Here is a 25,474-nt window from a genome sequence, read left to right on the forward strand (position 1 = left end):
TGACTGACGAACACGCAATGGATTTCGGGAACTACAGACTCTTCAAAAGTAAAACAGACAAACGGATTCTCAAAAACACACCCCATTTAGGAGTTGCATTTGCAGTCAAGAAGAGCATACTTAACTCAGTAATAGGTGTGAAATGTGTAAACAATAGGCTAATGACAATCACCCTAAAGTGTGCAAACAAATCATACACACTGATCAATGCACATATGCCAGTCAATGAAGACAATACAACAGATCGCGAGAAGGTAGACAAATCCTGGGAAATACTAGAAGAAACAGCATCAAAAATTCCTCAAAACCACGTCAAATTCTGTTAGGAGATTTCAACGCTCAGCTAGGCAAGGAAAGGAAATACAGGAAAACAGTTGGAAAATTCCCAGCACATAAATGGACGAACCAAAATGGACGGAGATTAGTCGAATTCTGCAGGGCATTCAACCTTAAAGTCATGTCGACTCACTTCAGGAAGAAACCTTCTAAACAAATGACATGGAGATCACCCAACTCCCTCTTGGACGAGTTTCAAATTGACCACGTGGCAATTTCGTACCCAAACCACAGAGAAATTATGAATGTCCAAGTAAGGAAGGGTGCAAACATAGACTCAGACCACTATCTGACAAGAGTCAAACTACAGTTGATACCCCAAAGGTTCAGAAGAAGGAAGCAAATAATTCCGAAATTTGATACCAGTCGGATCCAGCCATCTCTCACCGAAGAATTAGAGAAAAAGCAGTCCAACAATTGGCAGCAACTCAAGACCAAACTAATTGAAACAGCACAAACACTGATTCCTCTGCAGAAAAGAAAAAAACACCCTTGGTGGAACGCAGACTGTGAACAAGCCATCCAATCCCGGCAGAATGCATACAATAAGTGGAACAGCAAAAAGACCGATAAGAATCACAAAATGTTTTTGGCAGTCAGGAAAGAGGCAGCGAAATTAATCCGACAGACCAAAAGGAAATTCGAGAAAGATCAACTACTGGAAATTGAAAAGGACTTCGAAAAAAACCACACACGAAATTTCTACAAGAACTTCAAAACAAAGCTAACAGGGTATCAGCCACAAAACCTTTGCTTTAAGAAAGTAAATGGGCAATTTGCACTGAACAATCAAGAAAACTGCACCGAACTTGCAAGGTATTTTGAAGAACTGCTTAACTGCCCAGAGCCAACACAAAGATTTCCACCGCAGGAACCTGACTTCACAAACCCAAATTCAGTACCACCGGATGAAGAAGAAATTACCAGACAGATAAAACGACTTAAAATGAATAAAGCTGCAGGTGAGGATGGGATCATAGCAGAAATTCTCAAATCAGCAGGCCCAAATACTATAAAAGAATTCACCGGTATCATCCAAGAGATTTGGGAAACAGAACAAATTCCAGAAGATTGGAAAAGTGCACTAATTCATCCTTTACATAAGAAAGGAGACAGAACAGATGTAAATAACTACAGAGGAATCTCATTGGTATCTGTTGCCTACAAAATTTTATCTCAGTGCCTTCTTGATAGAGCCCAACAGCAACTAGAACCAAAAATTGGAGAATATCAAGCAGGTTTCAGACCAGGCCGTTCATGTCCAGAGCAAATTTTGAACCTAAGGTTAATCCTAAGGCATCAGAGAATTTGTAGCAAAAATGTAGTTTGTACTTTTGTTGATTTCAAAAAGGCCTATGATTCAGTTGATCGTCAATCACTGTTTCAGATATTAAAAGAACAGGGTCTAGACCGGAAAACACTCGCAATTGTAAAAGAGACATTGACAGACACAAAATCTAAGGTTAAATTCATGGGGGAAATCTCAGACCCTTTTCCAATCAAAACAGGAGTAAGACAGGGAGATGGGCTCTCTCCACTACTCTTCAACTGCGTCCTTGAAAAGGTAATACAGGAATGGCGCAAACAGAAGTCTGCCCTCAAGATTGACCAACCAATCACTCTTGGTAGGGGCAAATTAGCAGTAGACTGCCTGGCATTTGCGGACGATCTGGCAATCTTAACTCGTGACGTTTCAACAGCCATAAACCAGATCGAACTCCTGAAAGAAACAGCGGAAAAAGTCGGCCTCCAAATATCGTATGAAAAAACTGAATACATGACCTGCAGCAAAGAAGCCCCTAAATTCATGGAGACAAAATATGGCAAAATAAAACGGGTCCAGCAATTCAAATATCTCGGTGAAATAATTCAGGAGAATGGAATGGAAACATAAGCCAATGAAGTTAGATGCCAAAAAATGGAAACTGCGTATAGACTCACCCAAAATATCTATAACAAAAAGTGTCTCTCCATGCATGCTAAACTAAGACACTATAATACAGTTATAAAACCAGAATGCCTCTATGGATCAGAGACACTAATTTTGAACAGGAAAACTGATCTAGAAAATATTCAGAAAAAGGAACGCAACATCATTAGAAAAATTTTAGGCCCAAATCTCGTAGATGAACAGTACCGCCTTAGAGGGAAACAGGAAATCAAACAATTTTCTAACATTCACAGCGACATCAGAAAACGCAGATTAAGATTCTTTGGACATATAAAAAGGATGAACCCAGATAGACTTACCAAGCAAATAGTTGAATTTTATGAAAACCGAAGTAAAGCTAAAACGGACACAATAAAATGGATTGGCGAAATTAAAACAGATCTCAAACTGGCAGGAATTACACCTGAAGACATCCAAAGCCGGGTTATCTTCAGAACCAAAGTTCATAAGTGGCAAGTTGACCAAGAGGAAAAACCAAAGAAGAAGACCGGAACAACATGGTCTCAAGAGAGAAAAGAAGCACACAGCAAACGAATGAAGGAAGTGTGGGCACAAAGAAAGGCAAATGCCTGTCTCTAAGTACTTTGCGTAGTCCTAATGGGCTCATTCGCAATATATATATATAATAATACTTTATTAATGGTAATACCATTTTACACAACAATAGGGAAAAATAAACAAAACAAAACATACTAAAAAGAAAGTTCCGTGGAGTATAAGATTATAACAATACATACAACGGGTGATTGTTTGGTCCGCCCTGTCAATAAATTATTCAAATATTAAAATATATTGACAGGGCGGACCAAACAATCACCCGTTGTACGTTATTGTTATTATGAGTCAATACGGACCAATTAAGGACTGATATGGTCAAGTTTGTCGACTTTGTATAAGATTATGTAAGTTATTTTTAAATTTTGACAATGAGCAGTTAAATATATCAATATCCACTTTGTTTAAAGATATTGACATTTGTTCAATTGGCCCATTGAATGCATAGTTAGTTCTATCCCAATTTGTAGACATTATATTCTTGAACCTCATGTGTCTGTTTGGTACATGTACGTTAATTTTTTTTAAGGAGTTATGAACAATTCACAAAGGAATGAAGCAATTTAAAAATGAAGAGTGTATTCAGGAATTCATGGCATTGTGACAGACTATTCAGATTTAGAGACTGTTGTAGGGCTGTATAATCAACATTTTCATATGAGACTCCTGCTTGAAATGAATATAAACAAAGAAATTTATGTTGTACTGAATCTAATCTATGGATAGAGGTCTGATGAGAAGGGTTCCATGCAGGTGTACAGTATTCTAGTATACGGCATACCATAGATACATACAGCAATCAATAGGTAGCTAAGTTTGAAAATTCTCTGGAATATCTAGTAATGCAACCCAATCTTTGTAATGATTTCTTACAAATATTTTCAATATGTTCATTAAATGATAGATTATAACTGAATAAAACACCAAGGTGTGAAACAGAGTTAGAATGTTGTTATTACTAAATTTGTACTGAAATGCTATTTTCTTCTTGTTTTTAAAATTCAATATATTTTTACATTTCTCATGATTAAGTTTCAACCCATTTCAAATATAGTACTTTACCAGATGATGTAAATCTTCTTGAAGTTTTAAACAATCAAGTGGACAATTAATTTGCATAAATTTTTTTGCATTGGTGGAGGTCTTCAGCAGCAGAAGAACTGCAGTTTAAGAGCAAGCTGAAGTGTTCCTACCAGCAGTGACATCTTGTCTGTCACTGAAAATTTGAGTATTGTCAGTGGCTTTCAAGAAGCTCGATGAGGAACAAACAGGTCCATAGTGTTCTTTTATTCCAGCATAAAAGTTCCGTAGGTCTCTGGCATGAGATAGGTTTGAAGTTCCTTAGAGTTTTGTTGTCACCAGTTGCTTTTGATTACCCTAATTTCCGTCCGACATTTTTACTTGAGATCTTGATAACATGCTGTCTCCTCTACAAAAGATGGATCCTGAGTGAGAGACAGGTAGGCATTTCTCTTAGCATGGATGATACTCAGACTTCCTTCATTATTATCATCAAACTAGTCTTTTCCCTTCCTTACTAGTGGCGTGCATTGTTTGAATTTGAGATGGGTAACCAAGATGGAGCAACATACGCCTTGCCGCATATGCAACCACTATCATGGATGAGTGGAGCATGTAAGCTAAAATACCCGAGTTTGCTCCAATTTTTTTTTTGACAGGAAATGTTCTAAGCGAAATTTGCTGATTAGAAAGGATGACCTTGCTTGATTTATTGACGATGCAAACAATGTGGTTCATCCAGATACTTATTTTATTTATTTACAATCTGCTTTATGTTGCACCAACATAGATAGGCCTTATGGCGACGGTGGAACTGGAAAGGGCTAGGACTTGGAAGAAAGCAACCATGGCCCAGCATTTGCTTGGTGTGAAAATGGGAAATCACAGGAAACCATCTTCGACGAAACCCACTATCTCCCGAATACAAGCTGATAGCTACGTGACCCAAGCCGTGCAGCCACTTGCTCGGTCATCCAGATACCAGTAAGCCCTTGTTTACAAAGAGCAATGGCGGGATTTCGGAAGTATAAAAGGGTGATGAAATGTTTGAGTTAAGGGTCGGCGGATGCAGAGCGTGTCTCGGCCCACAAGTGGGCATGGTTGTTCCATGGTCCCACAGCTCTGCACTCCCACCGGCCAACTGAGCAGAGGAGGTGTGGCCATGGCTCTACTGTGGCTTTACGCCTCTGTAATCAGGAGACAGAGAAGGGTTGGTCCACACCATTGGTTGTCCTGAGAATGGTTTTCCATGGTTTCCCATTCTCCTGGTGAAAGGAGCATGAAATCCTTCAGTCTACTCTGTCAGCAATTGCCAGACACATGTTGTGCACTCCGGCAACCAGTTCATGCAGTGAAGGAAACTTTAGTAAAGCTGGAATGCTTTTAACAAGGCGTAGGAGTCAGCCAGACTCAGACAAAGTCAATGACTTGTTACTATTCATAACAATCACAACAATAATAATTCATTTACAATTATTTCCCAATTTGGAGCTAGAGATTTTGCACTAGCCATATCTCCTTGGATAGAAAACCTTGAGGAAAGAGGGCTTTTAAAATTTATTTTGAGATTTATATTTAACTTCATGTGATATCAGGATTTATTAATTAGCACACTTTATATAAAATGTCTTTGTATGGATAGTATTGAAATACATGACTTATGTATTAATAATGTGTATTTTGTTTCTATACACAAAGCAGTGAAGTACACTAGGCAGGAGGAATACACATGGCAGCACATGAACTATAATGACCATTTATCCAACAGGAGTGATATTTACTACATTATTTCTAGTTTTGCTTGTATACGAGGCAGCCCCAGTCCAGTATAGTCTAGAAACCAAGTCTAAAAGTATGAGTTTAACTACTGAAATTTTCATGCCCAATCATGAGACCACCATTGTGGCAAAAGCGTAATGTTTTGAGAGATCCATATGTGAGACAAACTAAGCAGAGTAAGCTAAACAAGGATGGAGGGAGGCAAGCACTTCTACCTGTGACTAAGATAGTGCGTGAAGGAGTGAGTATCAAGGGGCAAGGTCAAACGAACATAGCTCGCCTCGCCTCTGAGAAGCAAAGCTCGGTCATGGCCATACTCAACAAATATGAACCGAGCATAGAACGTTTTTTACATGTCACTATTCCTTATGTCATAGCCAATGACCTTCTGTGCAGTCTCTCTGATGGTGTTTCTTAATCTAGTCCAATGTAATTCAACATCTTTTGTGTTGAGTGGACATTCAGTTAATTGATTTAAAAGTGTGTCTTGGAAATCTGAAGATTGGTGATTTTTTTAAATTTTCTCCCGGAAGGGTTCGACAAGTAAGATTGTGGCTTAAAATATCCAAGGTGCCTTAGATGACTTATTAGAAGTCTATGGTTAGACCAGCAGCCATCAATGTTACATCTCAAGCATACAAAAATCAGTCAAAATGTATGGCTTCCATATTACTACTGAAGTAGCACAAGCCATTTAGTTGTATGACAAAGGACTTACTTTTAGTGATGTTCCTTTCTTCCATTTCATTCTGTATTGATATCATTCTGAGTCACCTGGAAAAACAGAAATACCAGGAAAAAGTAAAATGCACTGCAATTTGATTCCCCACATGGAAAAAATCTGAATGAATAGCACAATCGTAAACCTGCTTAGTTACAGCACAAGTGTGAACAGTCTTCAGCTCTTTAGATTTACTGTGTGCTTAGCTGATAACATGTGCTATGTGGACTTAATTAATATAGAGAAATAAAATCATCTTGGTATTCATCTTCAATCAGGAATACGAAATGTGAAAATGAGTGCAATTCAATTTTTGGCTGTCTGTCATTTGTGTGTACATTAGAGTATAACAACTCAACAGAATTTCCCTAAACTAAGTATTTGTATTCAAGGGTAGGCTAGTTCTGCACTAGGCTGTATCACAGTGGGGTAGCAATGTTGACAGGAACAAAAAAGTTAATACTAACTGAATTGAAATTATGATGCTTGTTGTTTAAAGGGGCCTAACATCTAAGGTTGAGAAACTGTACATAATAAAAAAAGTTGTGCAAAAGTATTCACAATTATTACATTTTTTACAAACTTCAATCTCTGGAAATATTAATTCTATATAAAGTCTGTAAATAATACAAGTTGCAGAGACTACAATTTCTAATAATTCGTGCCCCATATACCTACACTGCTCAAAAAAATTACAGCGTTAACATTTTAAACACCTGCATTATTTTTTCAGAAATGGACAGAGTGAAAGAGACATTTTATCTGGAAAATAAAAACCTTTATTTGACTAAAATGTACATATTCTGTTCACTTCTGATCACACATATTGGTGCTATGACCAGAAATTCAACACAATGTCATAAACCAAAGTGGAAAGTCCTTCAATTAATTCACATAGAGTACAAAAAGGAACATTTCAATATCTGGTAGGCCCTCCATGTGCCATGTGCCCACTGCCTCACATCTTCAAGGCATACTCCTGACAAATCTGTGAACAGTTTCTTGTGGAATTTCGTCCCACTCCTCAATAAGGACCTCTACAAGTTGTTCAAGTGTCTGAGGTGCTACAGGACAGGTCTGAAGTTGTCTGTCCATCATATCCCATAAATGCTCAATGGCATTGAGGTCAGAACTCAGAGCAGGCCAATCTAATGTTTGAATTGTGAAATCCTGTAGAGTTTCCATGGTGGCTGCTGCTGAATGCGCTCTTGCATTGTCATGTTGAAGGATAAACTGGGGACTCATTACAACTGCAATGGGCATAACATGATCCAGTACAATCTCGCTGATGTAACTCTGAACATCAAGGCAGCCTCTGATTATCTGAAGGTCTGATCGGCCATCAATTGTGATGCCACCCCACACAATGACTGAGCCACAGCCAAATCTGTCCATTTCGTGGACTGCTGCTTCATTATAATGTTCACCATGATGACGTTTACGCGCATCGCACCAGGGTAGACAAATGTGGGACTCGTCTGTAAACAATACATTGCGCCAGTGACACAGCTGCCAGTTCCCATTGTCCTCAGCAAATCAAAGTCGACCTCTCTCTTGCCAAACAGTTAATCGAGGGACCTGATTAGGGCTTGTTGGTCTTAAACCTGCCCCTCGGAGTCTGTTGTGTATTGTTTGCTCACTGGCACAGCAAACAGTTGCTGCTCTTAGATTATTTTGTAGGTCCTGGACAGTCACAGAGCGCCAGCGGAGAGAACAATTCACCACATATTGGTCCTCTCTGGCTGATGTTTTCCGTTTTCTCCCTTGCCCTGGGTTTCATGTGTAAGTACCAGTTTCACGAAATTGTTTCCAAACCCTACCAACAAAAGATGAAGTCGCATTAAGCTCCATGACACTGCACGAATAGGCCAAACTTTCCGCAGTAATGTCACTGCCCGAACAAGTTCTGCCTTAATCAGATACCTCATTTCAATTGATGAAACGTACACAAAGAGTATAGAGACGTACTCTTTACTTACACTCACTCGTCCATTTCACTCTGAGGCATAGCACGATACATTTGACTACTGCCACAAAGCCATGGCTTTCCAACGAAATGTGGAGGATTCTTCTCATTCTTAAAATATGGCAGAGAATAGGAGCAACAATGTGTATCTCAATCACTGACTACGTATATGGTACACGCAATCAAATTCTTGTCCCCCTAATGTTTTTAAGCAGCTTATTTTATAACGTGAACTATAATCACAAGCGTATTCTTGAATTTCTATTATTATTGCTGAGCATCATCGACATTGAAATATTCCTCAGTCATCATTGTAACTAGTTAAATGTTGATGGTTGCCATTGAGATTGCTTCTACAAAATGCAATATCATGAGGTCATCAGCACAAAGTGGTCAGGAAGATAACGATGATGAAGACTCAAATGAAAAAGTACACAAGAAGAAGAGGGAGCTTTGAAATGACAGGGAATGAAATGCTTCCTAATACTGCCGAGCCATACCGGACCTACAATGTCCTATGCCCATAAAACTGATCAGCAACAACATTACACTGTCAGCTGAGGTGCGTTGCCACTCCGCTTGATGATGTTGCTAGGGAGCAACAGCTAGTCTTAAATACAATTCTTACAGCCAGTCAGTACTCCTTAATACTTTTTTTTTAAGTATTATGTTTTCCCTTGCTTAAGATCTTCTTCCGTGTGCAATTCTTCTGATCAGCACCGTTAATGGTTAAATGTTAAAACAACTTATACACTAGCATAGTTCAATCATATAGAAAACATTCTCATTAAAATCCTTAAATCAAATTAAAATTGTAATTGAATTTAAAACAAGAATTTTATTCTGACCAGAAGTTATGAAACTAAAATTGAAATTAAAATTTGAATTAAAAAATAGGAAACTTGAGGAATGAAACATGTGTACGTCCAACAGTTGTAGGCCTATATAATTTACTGTAATGAATGTTCCCAACCATCCACCTCTTGAGGTACTTCTCCTAGATATGCATGATATGCCAGTAAAGGTAGTATAGGTTCAAACCCCACTGTTGGCAGCCCTGAAAATGGTTTTCCGTGGTTTCCCATTTCCACACCAGACAAATGCTGGGGCTGTACCTTAATTAAGGCCATGGCGGCTTCCTTCCCACTCTTAACCCTTTCCTGTCCCATCATCGCCATAAGACCTATCTGTGTCGGTGCAACGTAAAGCAACTAGCAAAAAAAAAAAAAAAAAAAAAATGTAATGTTAGTTGCATTTTACAGGGAATTCAAGTTACTAGCTGTGGCTCCTTAAGTGTAATGGTATATATTTGTCAAAATAAGTTATGATCATCTTGAATTTGACAACTGAAAAACGTTAAAAATATTTAAATTCAATGAATGTGGTGTATACAACAAGCAGTGCGAATGATTTGTTGGTATCGGGGCATTGCATGGAATTACTAAAGTTGCATTCTCAGCGTTTTTTATATTCTATTTCTCAATATCCAAAACTTAAAATCCACATAACAGAAGAAACTTGTCATTGTTAGTATTCTATCTATTAAATATTTTTTGCAACCAGATCTTGTATCTGGGTTATTGGAACACATCTTCATGTGATCACTGTTTCCTCTCCTGTGCCTTTCCCCTGTAGAGTGTACAGGAAGAGGAGGTGGGTTTCTGGGCATGGTGCACTAGTGTGCTTCACTTCCGGTGATTGAGTGGTTTCCTATGGCCGACCCTTTCATAGTCTGCCGAGTTGATCTAATATTTTCGGTTTAAGGGAGTAGTCTCTTCTGCTCAAGGTAATGCTGCCACTACACACATTGTATTTGCAGATTTTTATTGTTACTAAGTTTTGATCTCAACATTTTTGGTATCAGAATTATTAATTAAGCATGTGTGTATTATTGTTTGCAAGGGTATACAGTACCTTGTCCGTATGGTCTTGGAAGAAGGACAAGGCCCAACTTCAAACTTTCCTGGGACTCTGTACCTACTACAACTCATTCCTCAGGGGATTTGCTAATATCACCAAGCCGTTGCAATACCTTCCATTGAATGACCAACAGTTCGTGTGGATGGAGGTATGCCAATCACCTGAAGCGCACACTATGTACAGTACCAGTATTGGTATATCCCAGAACTGCAATGAAATTTGTGCTGGACATGGATGCTAGTGAATATGGTATTGGGGGTGTGCTGTCTCAAGTCATGGACAGTGGAGTGAGAGTAATGATATACTTCAGTAAGCCCTACCTAAATTAGAAAGAAATTACTTACTATGTTACCTGGAAAGGGCTGCTGGCCCTTGTGAAGACCATTGAGCATTTTCCATAAGTACGTGTATGGCCAAGATTTACTCATCAGGGCTGATCATGCATCATTCAGGTGGTTTTTAAATATAAATAACTCAGAAGGACAGCTCACATGATGGCTGGAGAGACTGCAGCAATACAACTATGTGATATAATGTCACAAGAATCACCTACATTTCAATGCCGAATTTCTGTCCCAAAGACCTTGTCCAGAAGACTGCAAGTTTTGCTCCAAGAGAGAGGGCAAATACAAAGCTCCCTGCTGATACCCACCATAGAGTTTGAGGAAAAGTGGACTCATGACATCTGTATGAAAGCCCATAGAGGTGACAGGGAAATCAGACTGCTGGCCGAGCAGAAGAATACCCGTGCTCGGAGGCCTGGATGGAAGATGTCAGTAACCTCAGCCCCAGAACTAAGATGTAATGCTTGCAATGGGATTTGCTGTTGACCAGGCGTGGGTTTTTGAAGCACCTCCGGGGAAACTGTGTCATGGAGACTTTCCGCAAACAGGTCCCATGAAGTATGGGTGTGGAAGTCTTGGAAGTTGTTCTTGGTGGAGTTTTAAGGGGGCATTTTGGAATCAAAAAATCCCTGGAGAAAGTTTGAGAGAGGTTCTACTGGGTGGGATGTTTAGCAGATGTGAAAAACGCCTGCATGGGATGCAAAAAGTTTGCTGCCAGCAATGGACCAAGTCGGCAACTAAAAGGTCATGTGAAGACGTACAACATGGGCAAGAGATTGGCAAATTATGTGGCCGGACCATTCTCAACCAGCAGAGTGGAAAATCACTAATAATTGACGTTGAAGATTACTTCATTAGGTGCCAAGAGGTGCATGTGTTTTCAAAGCAGGAGGCAACTACGGTAGTGGAAAACCTCATAAATGTGTTTGTCAACAGGTACAGCATACCATTAGAGTTTCATGTCAACAAAGTATGGAACTTTGAGTCAGCAGTCTTCCAAAGCCTGTGCCATTTGCTGGATATCCATAAAATCAGGATCATACTTCTACATTCCCACTGGGATGGAAGACTGGAATAATTCATTTGGACCATCGAGAATCACCTGTGAATAGTCATCAGTGAGCATCAGAGAAACCAAGATCGTCATCTTCTACTATTCCCCTTGGCATATTGGTTTGCAGTGCATAAGGCCACTGGATGCACACCAGCAGGAACACTGCCTTGAAGAGAACTGCACTTCCCAATTGACTTAATATTTCACTGACCTTAGGACCACCCTGTTCCTACCGACCAGTACTCCCTGAATGTCACAAATAAACTAGAGGATGTGCATGCCGCTGTCTGGAAGAGATTGACAATAGTGAGTGAGTGAATGAAGACTCCTTACAACCTACCAGCTATAATATAAATAATGTGGTGTGGCTGTATAACCCCATGAGAAAGAGATGCTTGCCCCCAAGATTCAGAGGGCATGGGAAGGCCCTTACCAGGGGCATATTCTCCTTGAATGCAAGGCATTCACTGCATGCGTTATGATAACACAAAGAACTGTCTGATGTACAATTTTAGGTTGTTTTAAGTCAAATATTAACGATTTCATCTCTCAGAAGTTCAAAAGGTCCGCGCAACTGTACTAGTTCCGTTGCTTGACTACGTGTGGTGCTGGTGTAGTCTCGCCATCTACTCCTCTCTAGGAAGAAAGAGACAGCATGGCGGAATTAAGGATGCAAGGCATTCAATCTTAAAATTGCATTCGGTGGCAGACGTAGTTCTGAAACTCTCCGAACGATGTCGCTGCAATTGAAACTTGGTCAGAATTTGTCACCCCCTACCCGTGCTACCCTCTGACATCTGTTAGCAACTTGGAGAAAGTCGACATGTTTACAGCGAACGGGACCCACAGATTATCCCCCAGCGAGAACCCAACGTGACGAAACTGACCAATGCCACTGAGGTGACTTTCCTCCAGTGCTTCAGTTGTGGCTAACTAGTGAGTTAATTCATTGTGTGTTTTGCTGATTAGTGAGTTCATTCTGTGTGTGCTGTTCCTGTGCTATTCGTCGTTTTCGGTCTTTTATTATATTTTGCGCTTATTGTGGTATTAACGATGGATGAGTCTAAAACGGATATAATTGTAAATCAGTTTACTGGCCGTTCGTTTGATGAAAAGATTCAAATAGTTCAAGCCGGGAGACCTCTACCTTCCCTCGTATATTTCTTCTTTACCGGGCGAGTTGGCCGTGCGTGTAGAGGCGCGCGGCTGTGAGCTTGCATCCGGGAGATAGTAGGTTCGAATCCCACTATCGGCAGCCCTGAAGATGGTTTTCCGTGGTTTCCCATTTTCACACCAGGCAAATGCTGGGGCTGTACCTTTATTAAGGCCACGGCCGCTTACTTCCAACTCCTAGGCCTTTCCTATACCATCGTCGCCATAAGACCTATCTGTGTCGGTGCGACGTATAGCCCGTAGCAAAAAAATTCTTCTTTTTCTCCTTCTTCTTAATCTTCTTACCCTCCAGGGTTGGCTTTTCCCTCGGCTTTTCGGACTCAGCGAGGGATCCCACCTGTATCGCCTCAAGGGCAGTGTCCTGGAGCTTCAGACTCTGCGTCGGGGACAAAACTGGGGAGGATGACCAGTACCTCGCCCAGGCGGCCTCACCTGCTATGCTGAACAGGGGCCTTGCGGGGGATGGGAATATTGGAAGGGATAGACAAGGAAGAGGGAAGGAAGCGGCCGTGGCCTGAAGTTAGGTACCATCCCGGCATTTGCCTGGAGAAGTGGGAAACCACGGAAAACCACTTCCAGAATGGCTGAGGTGGGAATCGAACCCACCTCTACTCAGTTGACCTCCCGAGGCTGAGTGAACCCCGTTCCAGCCCTCGTACCACTTTTCAAATTTCGTGGCAGAGCCGGGAATCGAACCCGGACCTCTGGGGGTGGCAGCTAATCACACTAACCACTACACCACAGAGGCGGACTCTCGTAAATTTAAAAATAGAAAACAAGAATTGTGTACGCACGTTCAATCCAGGAACTTACAGTAAAACTGTTTGGCTCGAGTTCACTTACATGTAATTAGGGTGAGTAGAATTGAAATTTACTTAATACATTGTGTTAACTGCATGGTTACTAGTTGCATGCCTCAGTGGAGATTCCAGGATACGCCACTGGCCCTTACCATGTTTTGAAGAGAATGAATGACATCCTGTCACATGCATGGAGCTTGAGAAGGAAGATCAAAGGGGTGCATCTGGACCAACTTGCGTCTTACTGAAAAAAAAAAAGAAAAAAAAAAGCTGAAGAAGGTAACAGATCTCAAAGAGGGCAAATTAATATGCTAAACCAACCATAAGCCCTGTCTCAGCCTCCTCCGGCATTTTCTGGAAGCAATTAGTGATTAAGCCTGGAGGGCACAACCGGCCTCTCCTTGTGTTATGCTTTTGTCCTGTTTCCCTGTGTTCCTTCTTGAAGATGACACTAGATCCATCCCTCCCATCTGTACCGCAAAAACTTCAGTACTTCATCACGTGACCTATAAGTTCAAGGCCACCATAAAGAGCAAGCTGATAATATATTGGTATACATTAGTTGGACTGGGACATCAGTTGTGCTGGTTGTCATCAGTGTCCCACTGGAGTCAGAGTATCACCAAGTTTGTCAAGTTTAACTGAACTACCTGACCTTGACCTTATCAGCATCAATCTAAGTTATGAATACAATGACGCAAGCTGGGTGGGAAAATCCCTTGGTATCTGGCAGCATTCTTGGTCAGCTAGAATTGAAAGAAAGTGAGATTCAATTTTAACAGAAGTGATCATTGGAGGTCTATGAGTGTGTCAAGTGTACTTGAACAAAGAAACAGCGATTGAATGGGTCAGTGTTCCATGGAAACTGAATGTTGAGATACATAAACTAAAGAAGAACTTACATCAGCCACGATCACGAGTAAGGAATAATGCAATGGAACCATTTAGCAGACTTTATTCTCTTTCTGAGAATATTGCAGTAAAAAAAAAAAAAAAAAAATTGTGCTAAATTTCCACAGACAAAGCTGAGTGTTTACTTTCCAAAGCTATAATGTTTGTAAACACTCTAAAATCACTGCTAATATATACCACTTAATTATTTGGTAATAAATTATTTAGAAAAATCATTATAAAGATGAATGCTTAAGGTGGATACTCTTTGCTGTCAAAATGTTCGTATAAGTTTTACAACCTTGTTCCAACGGACCCCTCTCATTTTAGACATCTTCCTCAGAACTGATGGTATCTGCAGAAGAGAAGTTTGAGTGTATTTGTTACATTTTGAAAAGGGCTTAATAATATTCCACCAGTGAATTTCATTTGTAATTCAGTATCAACTATGATCAAATGTTAATTCACAACACAAATTCTAATCATGAATAAATTACATTCTACCAAAAAATGCCTATTTTGACATCAGTGCCTATTTCCCATTCTAAGTCTATTTCTAGGGCCAATTTTCAACTTTGACTAGAATTCCTTTGTTAGATTTGAATTTCCATTTTAATTTTGGTATTTTACACTCTTCATAATAACGGTCTACTGTACCATTATTTTTAAAGAGCCTGGAACTTAAAGGTCAACTATGATTCTACTGGTTGACTTGGCCATGTAGTTAGGGGCGTACAGCTCTAAGTTCGCATCTGGGAGATAGTGGGTTCGAACCCCACTGTCGGCAGCCCTGAAGATGGTTTTCTGTGGTTTCCCATTTTCACACCAGGAAAATGCTGGGGATGTACCTTAATTAGGTCCACGGCTGCTTTTTTCCCATTCCTAGGCCTTTCTTGTCCCATCGTCACCATAAGACCTATCTTTGTCGGTGCAATGTAAAGCAAATAGCAAAAAAATAAAAACAACTATGATTCTTATGAGCCTGTACTGTTGTACACTGCAAGGACTCCTTCCCAGCTTTGGAAAGCCCAGTAATTAAGTACACAATGCAAATATCCCAATCTCTTTACCTTTATATAACCTTGTCAAATCTTGGAATTTCATCTTTTACTAGAACAACAATTGCACATCTGGTATGTGTGTACTCTAGGTCTTTAGAGCTTGACATGTTCACTTGAAGAAAAAATTCCAAAAGTAAAATCATCTAAACCATCATTAATTTGACAGTGGCTCCTTGAATTCCCTGGTTACTCGACAGATGGGAAGATAATTTTTTTGCCAAGTTTGCAACAAAGATGTGAGTAAAACATATCGTTTTTCAACTTCCATACAATAATTTGATGAGAAAAATAGTTGTACTTAGTAGAAACAATTCTGTAACCAAATAATAGTAAATAAATAATGACATAAATATTGAAATGTTTGCTTTTTCAGAAGTCTGGTGAAAAAAAGTACCATCTTATACAAATACAATATGCGCAAATGCCGAACAGAAATCTAAACTGAAGCAGACACACTTGACGCAGAAATCTGGAACTTCATCCAGGAAAACCACACTTATCGAAGATTTGTGACGTGCCTTTGTAGCAGCAAACATTCCATTTAATTACAAAACTCCAATTTCAGAAATTTCTTGGTAAAGTACTGCCATGAATCAGTCCCTTCTGGGTTGACCCTCTGGAAAACGTACATGCAAGTTATGTGTGAGGATGCTATTTCTAGGATAAAGATGGATCTTGAAAATTTAAGTTTGTGGTTCTCAGTTGGTGAGAAAATGGACAACCTTGGGCGGTATGTTGCCAACTTAATTGTTGGAAAGCTTAGTCCTGATACACCATCCAAAGCTTATCTGATCTACATGAAACACTTGAGCATTACCAATAAAAAGACAGTGGCTCATTTTATAAACAGTGAACTCAAAGTTATAAGTCCCAATGACGACAAAGTTTTAATAGCTGTAGCAGATGCTGCTTTGTATATGGCACCTACCATGCATACACGTAAGGTGTATTTTCCTTCTCTTGTCCATGTCATCTGCTTGGCCCATGACCTAAATTGAGATCAGACTCCAGTTTCCGAAGGTGAATAAAATAATCTTGCTTGTGAAGAACATATTCGTAATAGCTCCATGCAGAGTACAGGCTTTTAGGCAGAAACTTCCAAATGGTCCCCTTCCACCAGAACAGGCGCTCACTTGATGGGGAACATGGCTGAGAGCAGTAGACTACTACAGTGAGCATTTTGGAGTGCTCAAAGGGCTTGTGTCAACTTTTGAGGATGATTCAGTTTGTGTAACCAATGCTAAGAAAGTTCTGAATGATTCTGGTTTTGAAAATTACTTGGTATACACCAGGGCTCATTTCACATTCATTGCAAATACTATAACTGCTCTTGAAAGTAATGAGAAACCTCTTTAAGAACAAATTAAGCTACTGAACACAGCAGAGCAGAAACTATCTGAAGCACATGGAGCTGCAGATGAAAAAGTGAATAAGTTTGATTCAGTTCTTCAGAAAAATATTGGTTTGAAGAGTTTCCTCATTGCCACTAACATTTAATGGGCATGAATGACGATGAAGGTGAAAGTGAAATCCCAGTTCATTTGAGCAAACCGGGCGAGTTGGCCATGGGGTTAGGGGTGGCCGGCTGTGAGCTTGCATCTGGGAGATAGTGGGTTTGAATCCTACTGTCGGTAGCCCTGAAGATGGTTTTCCGTGGTTTCCCATTTTCACACCAGGCAAATGCTGGGGCTGTACCTTAATTAAGGCTATCACCACTTCCTTCCAACTCCTAGGTCTTTTCTATCCCATTGTCGCCATAAGACCTATCTGTGTCGGTGCGACATAAAGCCTAGAGTGTCACCACTCTAAGGAATGACAATTCCGAGGCTGGAGTTATTAGCTGCAAACATCGAAGCGCGGTTAACTGCATCGTTGAAGAAGGAGTTTGAACAAATAGACACAGAATTTTTCTTCTAGAGTGACTCTACTACTGTCATCACGTGGATACAGAGAGAAGATCGCTGGGGAGTCTTTGTGTGGAACCAGGTTCAGGAGATCAGAAGTCTGACGGTGAAGGAAGCTTGGAGACACATACCAGGCAATATAAATCCTGCTGATCTTCCTAGTCATGGATGCTCTGCTATACAGTTGCTTGAGCCTAGATGGTGAGAGGGCCCACCATGGCTGAAACTGCCACTTGGAGAACGGCCTTCAGAAGCACCAGAACTGGATGAAGAAATTATAGGACAGGAGAGAAGGAAGGTTATCACTTCAATACTTCTATGCCACAACGGTGATTCTGATCGGCTCTACAACATCTCCAATGATTATGATAAAATTGTAAGGGTCATTGCTTGGATATTACGGTTCATTGATTCTTGTAGAAGGAAAGATGTGGTGAAACAAAGTGAACTTCAACTGAAGGAATTCAATGTAGCAGAGAAATACCTTGTACGTTTGGTGCAACAAGAGACTTTCAGTGGAGTAAAAGATGATAAATTATCTACGTTGTGTCCCTTTATGGATGTCGGTGGTATAATTAGACTAAAAACGAAGATAGCCAAAAGAAGAGATTTAGAAGACTTCAGGATGCCTGCAGTGTTGCCTTCTAAACATCCTGTGGTTGACAAGATTGTGCTATGGACACATATCAAGTCTTGTCATGTAGGAGTACAAGATTTCCTAAGCCACTTAAGGGAAAAATTTTGGATCCTCAAAAGAAGAAAAACTATTCGAGCCATTCTAGCTGGTTGTGTTGTCTGTCGGAGACATGAGGCAAGAAGTGTTTCCGTTTGTACATCTGCTTTACCTTTAGGTCAATTAGCATTAACTGCCCAAAAGAAGAGTCATCAATTGCTTCTAGGAGTTGTTCTTATTGGAGCAGACAACCTCGAAAGAATCGATTGGCCTTCATCTGTAGTGGAACAGCTTATTCCAGGACGTGATGGAGAAATTCATCTGGTGAAGCTGAAGAATGCAGCAGGGATCCTTTTCCAATCAGTCCAGAGGGTATATCCTTTGGAAATTTGTGCAAAGGAGGCATCTACAAAAGATGAACTTTTAGTCGGCAAGAGTGGTGGAGTTGTGACAACTGTCCAAAATAGTGTGGAAAGTAGTGGGGAAATTGGACATGTTCAAACTAGGTGTGACGTCAAATGCAACTACCTGCTAGATTTTGACATGATTGTGATTGACTTTCAGTGACTGTTTCATTTTGTTTAATTTTACTCATGTGTTTTATTCTGATTTATTCTTTTAATTTGAGTCGTTGGAAATTAGTCACGACTCAAAGGTGGGAGTATATAGGATTACTGAAGAGGGCTCTGCCATGTAAGTATACATAATCCTTGACGTCTCAACTCTACTATAGCTAATGCTTCATTGTTTTGTAAACTCATTTTGGAAGTATAATTTTCTTTTGCAATCTCACTATCAGACATGAAATAAAGTTACTAACGTCTTTAAATTAAAAGGTTGTGAAGTACGGTATTTGATAATGAACCTGAGAATGCTGGGTAGGCTTTAGATTTAATACAAGTAATTTGATTACTTTTACTCATTTACTTCCGAACGCTGATAGTGATTTGTCCGTCGGATGGTGATGTTAAGCTTTCTGCAGACCCGTTGTTGTTATTCAACAGGAGCAGGCTATGTGCTGGTACTGGGCTTCACCATCACCTTACATAATCAACATCATCATCATCATCATCCCACATCCAAACACGATGGTTGCCCATGGGCGTCAAACAGGAAGACCTACCCCAGATGAGTCATAATGTTCTAGGGCATGCCCGGCATTAAAAGTCATTTGATAAAAACATATCTTTAGACATGTTATAGAAGCGTTTTGCAACTAAGCCGGATCACCCACGTTAAAAATAATGGGGAGATTAGAAGTATAGGCCCTACGCTAGAGAAAAGATGCATAGAGCAGTGTTAAAATAAGGAGACTGCAATATTTGGGCCATGACACAAGCTGAGAATAGTTTTATAACAACAGAACAGTCTACTTTCCCTTGAATACTAGTCTAAAAAATTATGAACATTTCCTCCATACAATAGAAAATATTAATAAAATGGAGTAAGATATTTCTGTTATAGCTGGTGATTTCAAACTTTCTTCAATAAAGCACAACATTTTGAAACCTTTAGGAGGAGGATCCCATTGTACAACTATTGCTAACTTCATTTCTGCTCAAAATGTCAATGTAAAACTTCTTGATCTAACTTTATCAAACGCACTGTGAGATCATGATTTTTCAGGGAATGTCCTCTTGGATCACAAGATTTCTACAAACCCGCAATGTAACTTACCGTAATTCAACGTATTTATTTGCAACGCAACTTAACAGCGCTTTTTTTATATATATATATATATAGTTTCTTTCTACTCTCAAGACTTTCTCGAGTATGTAAGTAATTTGGATAATACTTGAAGAAAACTGGTCTAATATATGTGATTAGTGTTAAAAACTGATACGCCTCAACAACGAATCTCCGCCGAAAACTGTTTATGTGACAGCTTGCACAACATACCTGCGATACAGTAAAACAAAAATGGAACAAAAAGGAAAAGAAATACGTGTTTGCGGTCAGGTGACGACCCCGGCAAATATCGTGTTACAGTTGATGATTTCGTGTGAGTGTATTTATGCGGCTAGGTTTACATTTCCCGGAATTCTGCACGTGGAAAATATCAGGAACTGAGCAACAGAGAAAAGCACTTGTTCGTGTTGATGAATACAAAAGGAGTTCTTAAAGGTCTCAAAAAGTTTTCTCAGTGTGTTTGAGAGAATAAAAAGGGGACATTTTCCAGATTTTGAAAAAGAACTGCTCATTTATATACAGGACTTAAGGAACAATAGCAACGCCGTGAAGCACGAAATACCAACATTTGCGCGCGGGAAATAGCTTATTGCTCATCGGCTGCAATAGTGGCAAAACTCAAAAACTACGAAATCTCAGTTATTGCTGAGTCCATATTGTCCGTAAATGTATTTCATTATTATAAGCAACAAAGAAGCCTCTGTGGCTCAGGTAGCAATGCGCCGCCTCTCACCGCTGGGTTCCGTGGTGCAAATTCCGGTAATTCCATATGAGATTTGTTCTGGACAAAGCGGAGGTGGGACAGACTTTTCTCCAGGTAATCCGGTTTTCCCTGTCATATTTCATTCCAGAAAAACTCTCCACTATCATTTCATCTGTCAGTCATTAATCATTGCCCCAGAAGCGTGTGACAGGCTTCGGCAGCCGGCACAATTCCTATCCTCGCAGCTAGATTGGAAACAGGCTGTGGATTTATATACCAGGCGGCCCGCCAGCGCTGTACATTCTACGGACTTACAAATGTCCCACATGCACTTGTTTTCGAAGGAGCGACAACGAGCTGTATTTCGGATGTTGTGAAACAAATAGCAATCGTTTTACTGCACTCGTTGTATACAAGGGCGCCTATACCCGGGGGCAAGGTGGAGCCCTCTAGCTCTCAGGGAAAGGCAAAAATCTAGTGTAGTCACGTGTTTTCCTTTCAGGAAAATAATTTAAAAGTCAGTATTACGTAAAAGCGGTAGTACCGTCCACAACTTGCCGGCAGGGGATACCGTGGGTTATTCTACCGCAGAATACAAATCGCCATTTATCTTCCAAAACATTAAAATTACTACGTACCCCCAAGTCTGGGTCCCCCTCTAGAAACTGTCATATGGGCGTCCATAGTTGTATAACAGGGTGCATTTGTAAATATGCCGAAGATGCAGAAAATTAAATTTAATAGTTTATTAATTGATACACATGCAAACATTCTACTCTAAAAAACTAATACTTATTATAGCTCCAAAGGTCAGAAAATTAACACATTGAAGACTGAGTAGGTGAAGGTAGATCTTACACTGTAGACTGAGCATTTTAGTGCGTTTTCACATTTTTATACAAAAATTACTGATAACCTATTTTGGATTCAGCAACTTTTGAGCTATGCGTACATACTTTGTTTTTCAAAATTAGAGCAAAACCACTCAAATAAATAAATAAATAAATAAATAAATAAATAAATAAATAAATAAATAAATAAATAAATAAATAAATAAATAAAATCATTGAGAAATTAAAAAAAATACATTAATTGTGGAAATTGGTTCTAGTCGTCGGCCGCGCGAGACCATGCGGCCATGAAGTTGCCTCGGTAGTACCAACTTACGTATCGTAATAGAATTAGGTTCCGATGATGTGTTGCTACCTGGTATGTTTTTAATGAACTACAAGACCTGCGGAATGTGTTCTAGCACTCTGCTAATGTATGTAGTGCGCTGAAGCGGATGTATAAGCACTAGAACTCAACGCCTTACGGCGGAACATTACCATCGACGTACGGCGCACATTGCTCGTCTTCAAAGTGTTAAAATGTCACACCTGGACACAAGAACGATTCCTTCTACAGCTACTCACAATAAATATGCTCAAAAACATATCCCTGATGATGCAGGAAGTGCTGAACACGTCTCGCAGTGTCCAAGCTCGTCACAATATTTCAGGTGTCAATACAGCACAGGACCCACGAATTCATTGTTGTTATTGTTCAGCATTTTCTGGCTCAGTTTCGTAGGTACACGTTCAACTTGATATATCACCACAGGAAAAGTCCAGAGAAGTGAGATCAGGCGATCGTGGTGGCCACTACCAGAGTCTACCACGACCTATCCACCGTTCAGGATAATGTGCACCAAGTTGTTCCCTAATGGCTCAAAAGTAGTGAGGTGGTGCACCATTAGTGAGGCCGCACACCGGACGCGTCAACATCTGCAACGATCATCGCCATAAGACCTATATGTGTCGGTGCGACGTAAAGCCCCTAGAAAAAAAAAATCTGCAACGCAACATGAAAAACGACTCGCTTGTTTGTTGCACTCGTGATGCAGACTTGTACCCGCACATGTGTCTGCATCAATAAGCTACGCATTATCAGCTGTTAACATGTCCTCCTCGAGTGAAGATGATGTTTTGCTGTACATGTGGTTGAAATTGCATAACAAGAGGAAAAGAAAATGGATTCATGATTTTAATATGCCGTGTGCTCAACATGGTGCTTATATCTTAGCGCATGATTTACTAAAAGATCCGGTAAAATTCCAGTCATACTACCGAATGTACCCCGAAATTTATACAGAACTTCTTCAGAAAATTTCTCCATTATTAAGAAAACAAGAGACAAACTACAGGAAGGCTATAAGTCCTGATGAAAAGCTACTTATAACACTAAGGTAAGTTCAAAGCTTAGAATTATAATTTGTTATTAAAAAATTAAATAATTTATTAGATGAACACAGCTGTGAAATTGTTCATATTGACAAAGTATATAAATAATATGTGTGCAATGTTTTGGATTTTTCACTTATAACTCTATACCATACAGTGCTGTCTTTGTAACTACGCCTTATCAGTATGAGTGACCACGTTCTTCCTCGTTTTCTTCTGGTAAATTCACTGCATACAAGAATGGTGAGATAGTATATGAGGAGCCCGTCTGACCACCGTATTGCAGTACGGAAGTTGATGGATGGGAATGAGTATCACTACACTGAATATTCCTGGCTGATCCGTAGAGCATGTCATTTAATTTTTGCTGCACAAACAACTTAGATGAGCTTTTAGCTGCAGGTGATAATTTAGCCACATCTGGTAGCAGGCTTTTGAAAAACAACTCATCTGGGTTATTACACTCCACTTCAGCCATACGTTTTGTTTTCATCTGAATATATGAAGAGAAAACTTCGTCAATATCCATTTTAATGGCGCTTCTTTTTGTATCTCTTCTACGTGTTCGAGGTAGCGGCTGCATAATTTCTTGAGCACTATTCTCCTCATCGGTTTCTTCTGTCATGGCCACTGATGATGGTTGTTCCCCTGTAGCAGATTGCTCCTCTTCATATGGATTTTCTACGTTTCCCACTTGTCCTCTTGATTTCGTAAATGGTGTCAAAAACGCCAAGTAGTCTGCAAGATAGTAGGGCTTTTTGGTTACTGCTGCTGAACCACTGGTAGGAGCTGGCCTTAACTATCTAGACCAACAGTTCCTACAGTTTCTCCATTTGTGTTTACAGGTGGCCACTGCAATGAGAAAATACACTTATTATTATTATTATTATTATTATTATTATTATTATTATTATTATTATTATTATTATTATTATTATTATTATTAATGTCCGACTCGTTGGCTGAATGGTCAGCGTACTGGCCTTCGGTTCAGAGGGTCCCGGGTTCGATTCCCGGCCGGGTCGGAGATTTTAACCTTCATTGGTTAATTCCAATGGCCTGGGGGCTGGGTGTTTGTGCTGTCCCCAACATCCCTGCAACTCACACACCGCACATAACACTATCCTCCACCACAATAACACGCAGTTACCTACACATGGCAGATGCCGCCCACCCTCATCGGAGGGTCTGCCTTACAAGGGCTGCACCCGGCTAGAAATAGCCACACGAAATTATTATTATTAATTTTTATTTATTTTATTTCATATAAAGGATGTCCTTGAGGCCAGAGCCCTATAGTAGGACTATACATACAATAGCTATACCAATGAATGCTTATTAACACACAAAAAATAAATTCACAACAAACATTTTATAACAAAAACAGTGCAGTTCAATGGTATTAAATTTATAGAATGTGTGTATATGAGTGCAATTGTCAATAGTTTAATTTGGCTAAAATAATTTTTTACAAGCTTTTTAAAATTTAATTTAGCAGTAATAGTATTCATGGTCCTTTATTTCCAGGTACTTAGCTACTGGCAAAAGCTTCAGATGCTTGAGCTTTCAGTTTAAAAGAGGAGAAACAACAATCGGCAAAATTGTGGATGAAGTGTGTTTGGCAGTATGGACAACACTTCAACCTGAGTTTATGCCTGCACCCTCAAAGAAGTTATGGGAGAATATTTCCGAAAGATATTTGGAACTCTGGAATATGCCTAACTGCATTGGTGCCATAGACGGGAAACACGTTCGTATCCAGTGTCCGAGAAACAGTGGCTCATCCTTCTATAACTACAAGGGCTATTTTTCTATTGTTCTATTAGCTTTGGTTGATGCAGATAGACTTTTCATTGTTATAGAAGCTGGTGACTATGGCAGAAATAGTGATGGTGGCGTGTTGCGAAACTCAACTTTAGGAAGAAACCTTCAGCAGAGCACACTGAATATACCTGATCCCAAGAGGCTACCGAAAGATGATGATCACTGTTCACCATTTCCTTATTTTTTCGTTGGTGATGAACCTTTCCCATTACAGAAGCATATCATGAGACCCTATCCGCGAAGAGAACTTACAAATGAAAGGCGGATTTTTAACTATAGGCTTAGCAGAGCTAGAAAGAGTGTAGAATGTGGTTTTGGACTGCTTGCTTCTAAATTTAGAGTTCTCGGTACAGCTATAGCCTGCAAACCTGATAAAATAGACAACATAATACAAGCAATTTGTGTCCTGCATAACTTCATTAGACTAAAAGACGGCGTTTTTAGTGAACCGAGTGTAACAGATAAGGATGAAAATACTGACAATACGATGCGTGTGTTGCAGAGATTGCAACCCTGCAATAGAAGAGCAACAGTTGAGGCTGTTGAATTAAGAAATCACTTGTGTTCTTACTTTATGAAACCAAACGTAGCCCGTTCTTGGCAGAATAAGTACGCTATAGAATAAATATAAATATAGCTGCACTATACATTATCAGTAATTCTGGTTGCACAAGAAATGTTTATTCTTACATAATTAAACACGTCATTACTGTACATGGACCTAATTAATAAATATGTTACTGAATGTAGGTTACTTACCATTTAAATTTAATTCTTTAGACACTGCATGCCACGCTTTATCCACCTCGTTCTTATTTGAATGCCCTGGTAGCGAATAATCATATATTATTCGATATTTCTCCATGGATTGCACTAATTTCATGTTGA

The 25,474-nt window shown here is 39.7% G+C and overlaps 1 protein-coding gene across 1 annotated transcript; it reads left to right on the top strand.

Annotated features, from left to right (window-relative positions):
- The first annotated feature begins 22,480 nt into the window (after window positions 1-22,480).
- LOC137498519 (putative nuclease HARBI1) lies at window positions 22,481-25,211 on the top strand. Its single transcript, XM_068226095.1, has 2 exons — window positions 22,481-22,767; window positions 24,290-25,211. Exons 1-2 carry the CDS (start codon window positions 22,481-22,483, stop codon window positions 25,209-25,211), a joined length of 1,209 nt encoding a protein of 402 aa, XP_068082196.1.
- Window positions 25,212-25,474: the final 263 nt, after the last annotated feature.

The sequence above is a fragment of the Anabrus simplex genome, chromosome 2 (genome assembly GCF_040414725.1).
Source record: "Anabrus simplex isolate iqAnaSimp1 chromosome 2, ASM4041472v1, whole genome shotgun sequence".
NCBI classification, from domain to species: Eukaryota; Metazoa; Arthropoda; class Insecta; order Orthoptera; family Tettigoniidae; genus Anabrus; species Anabrus simplex.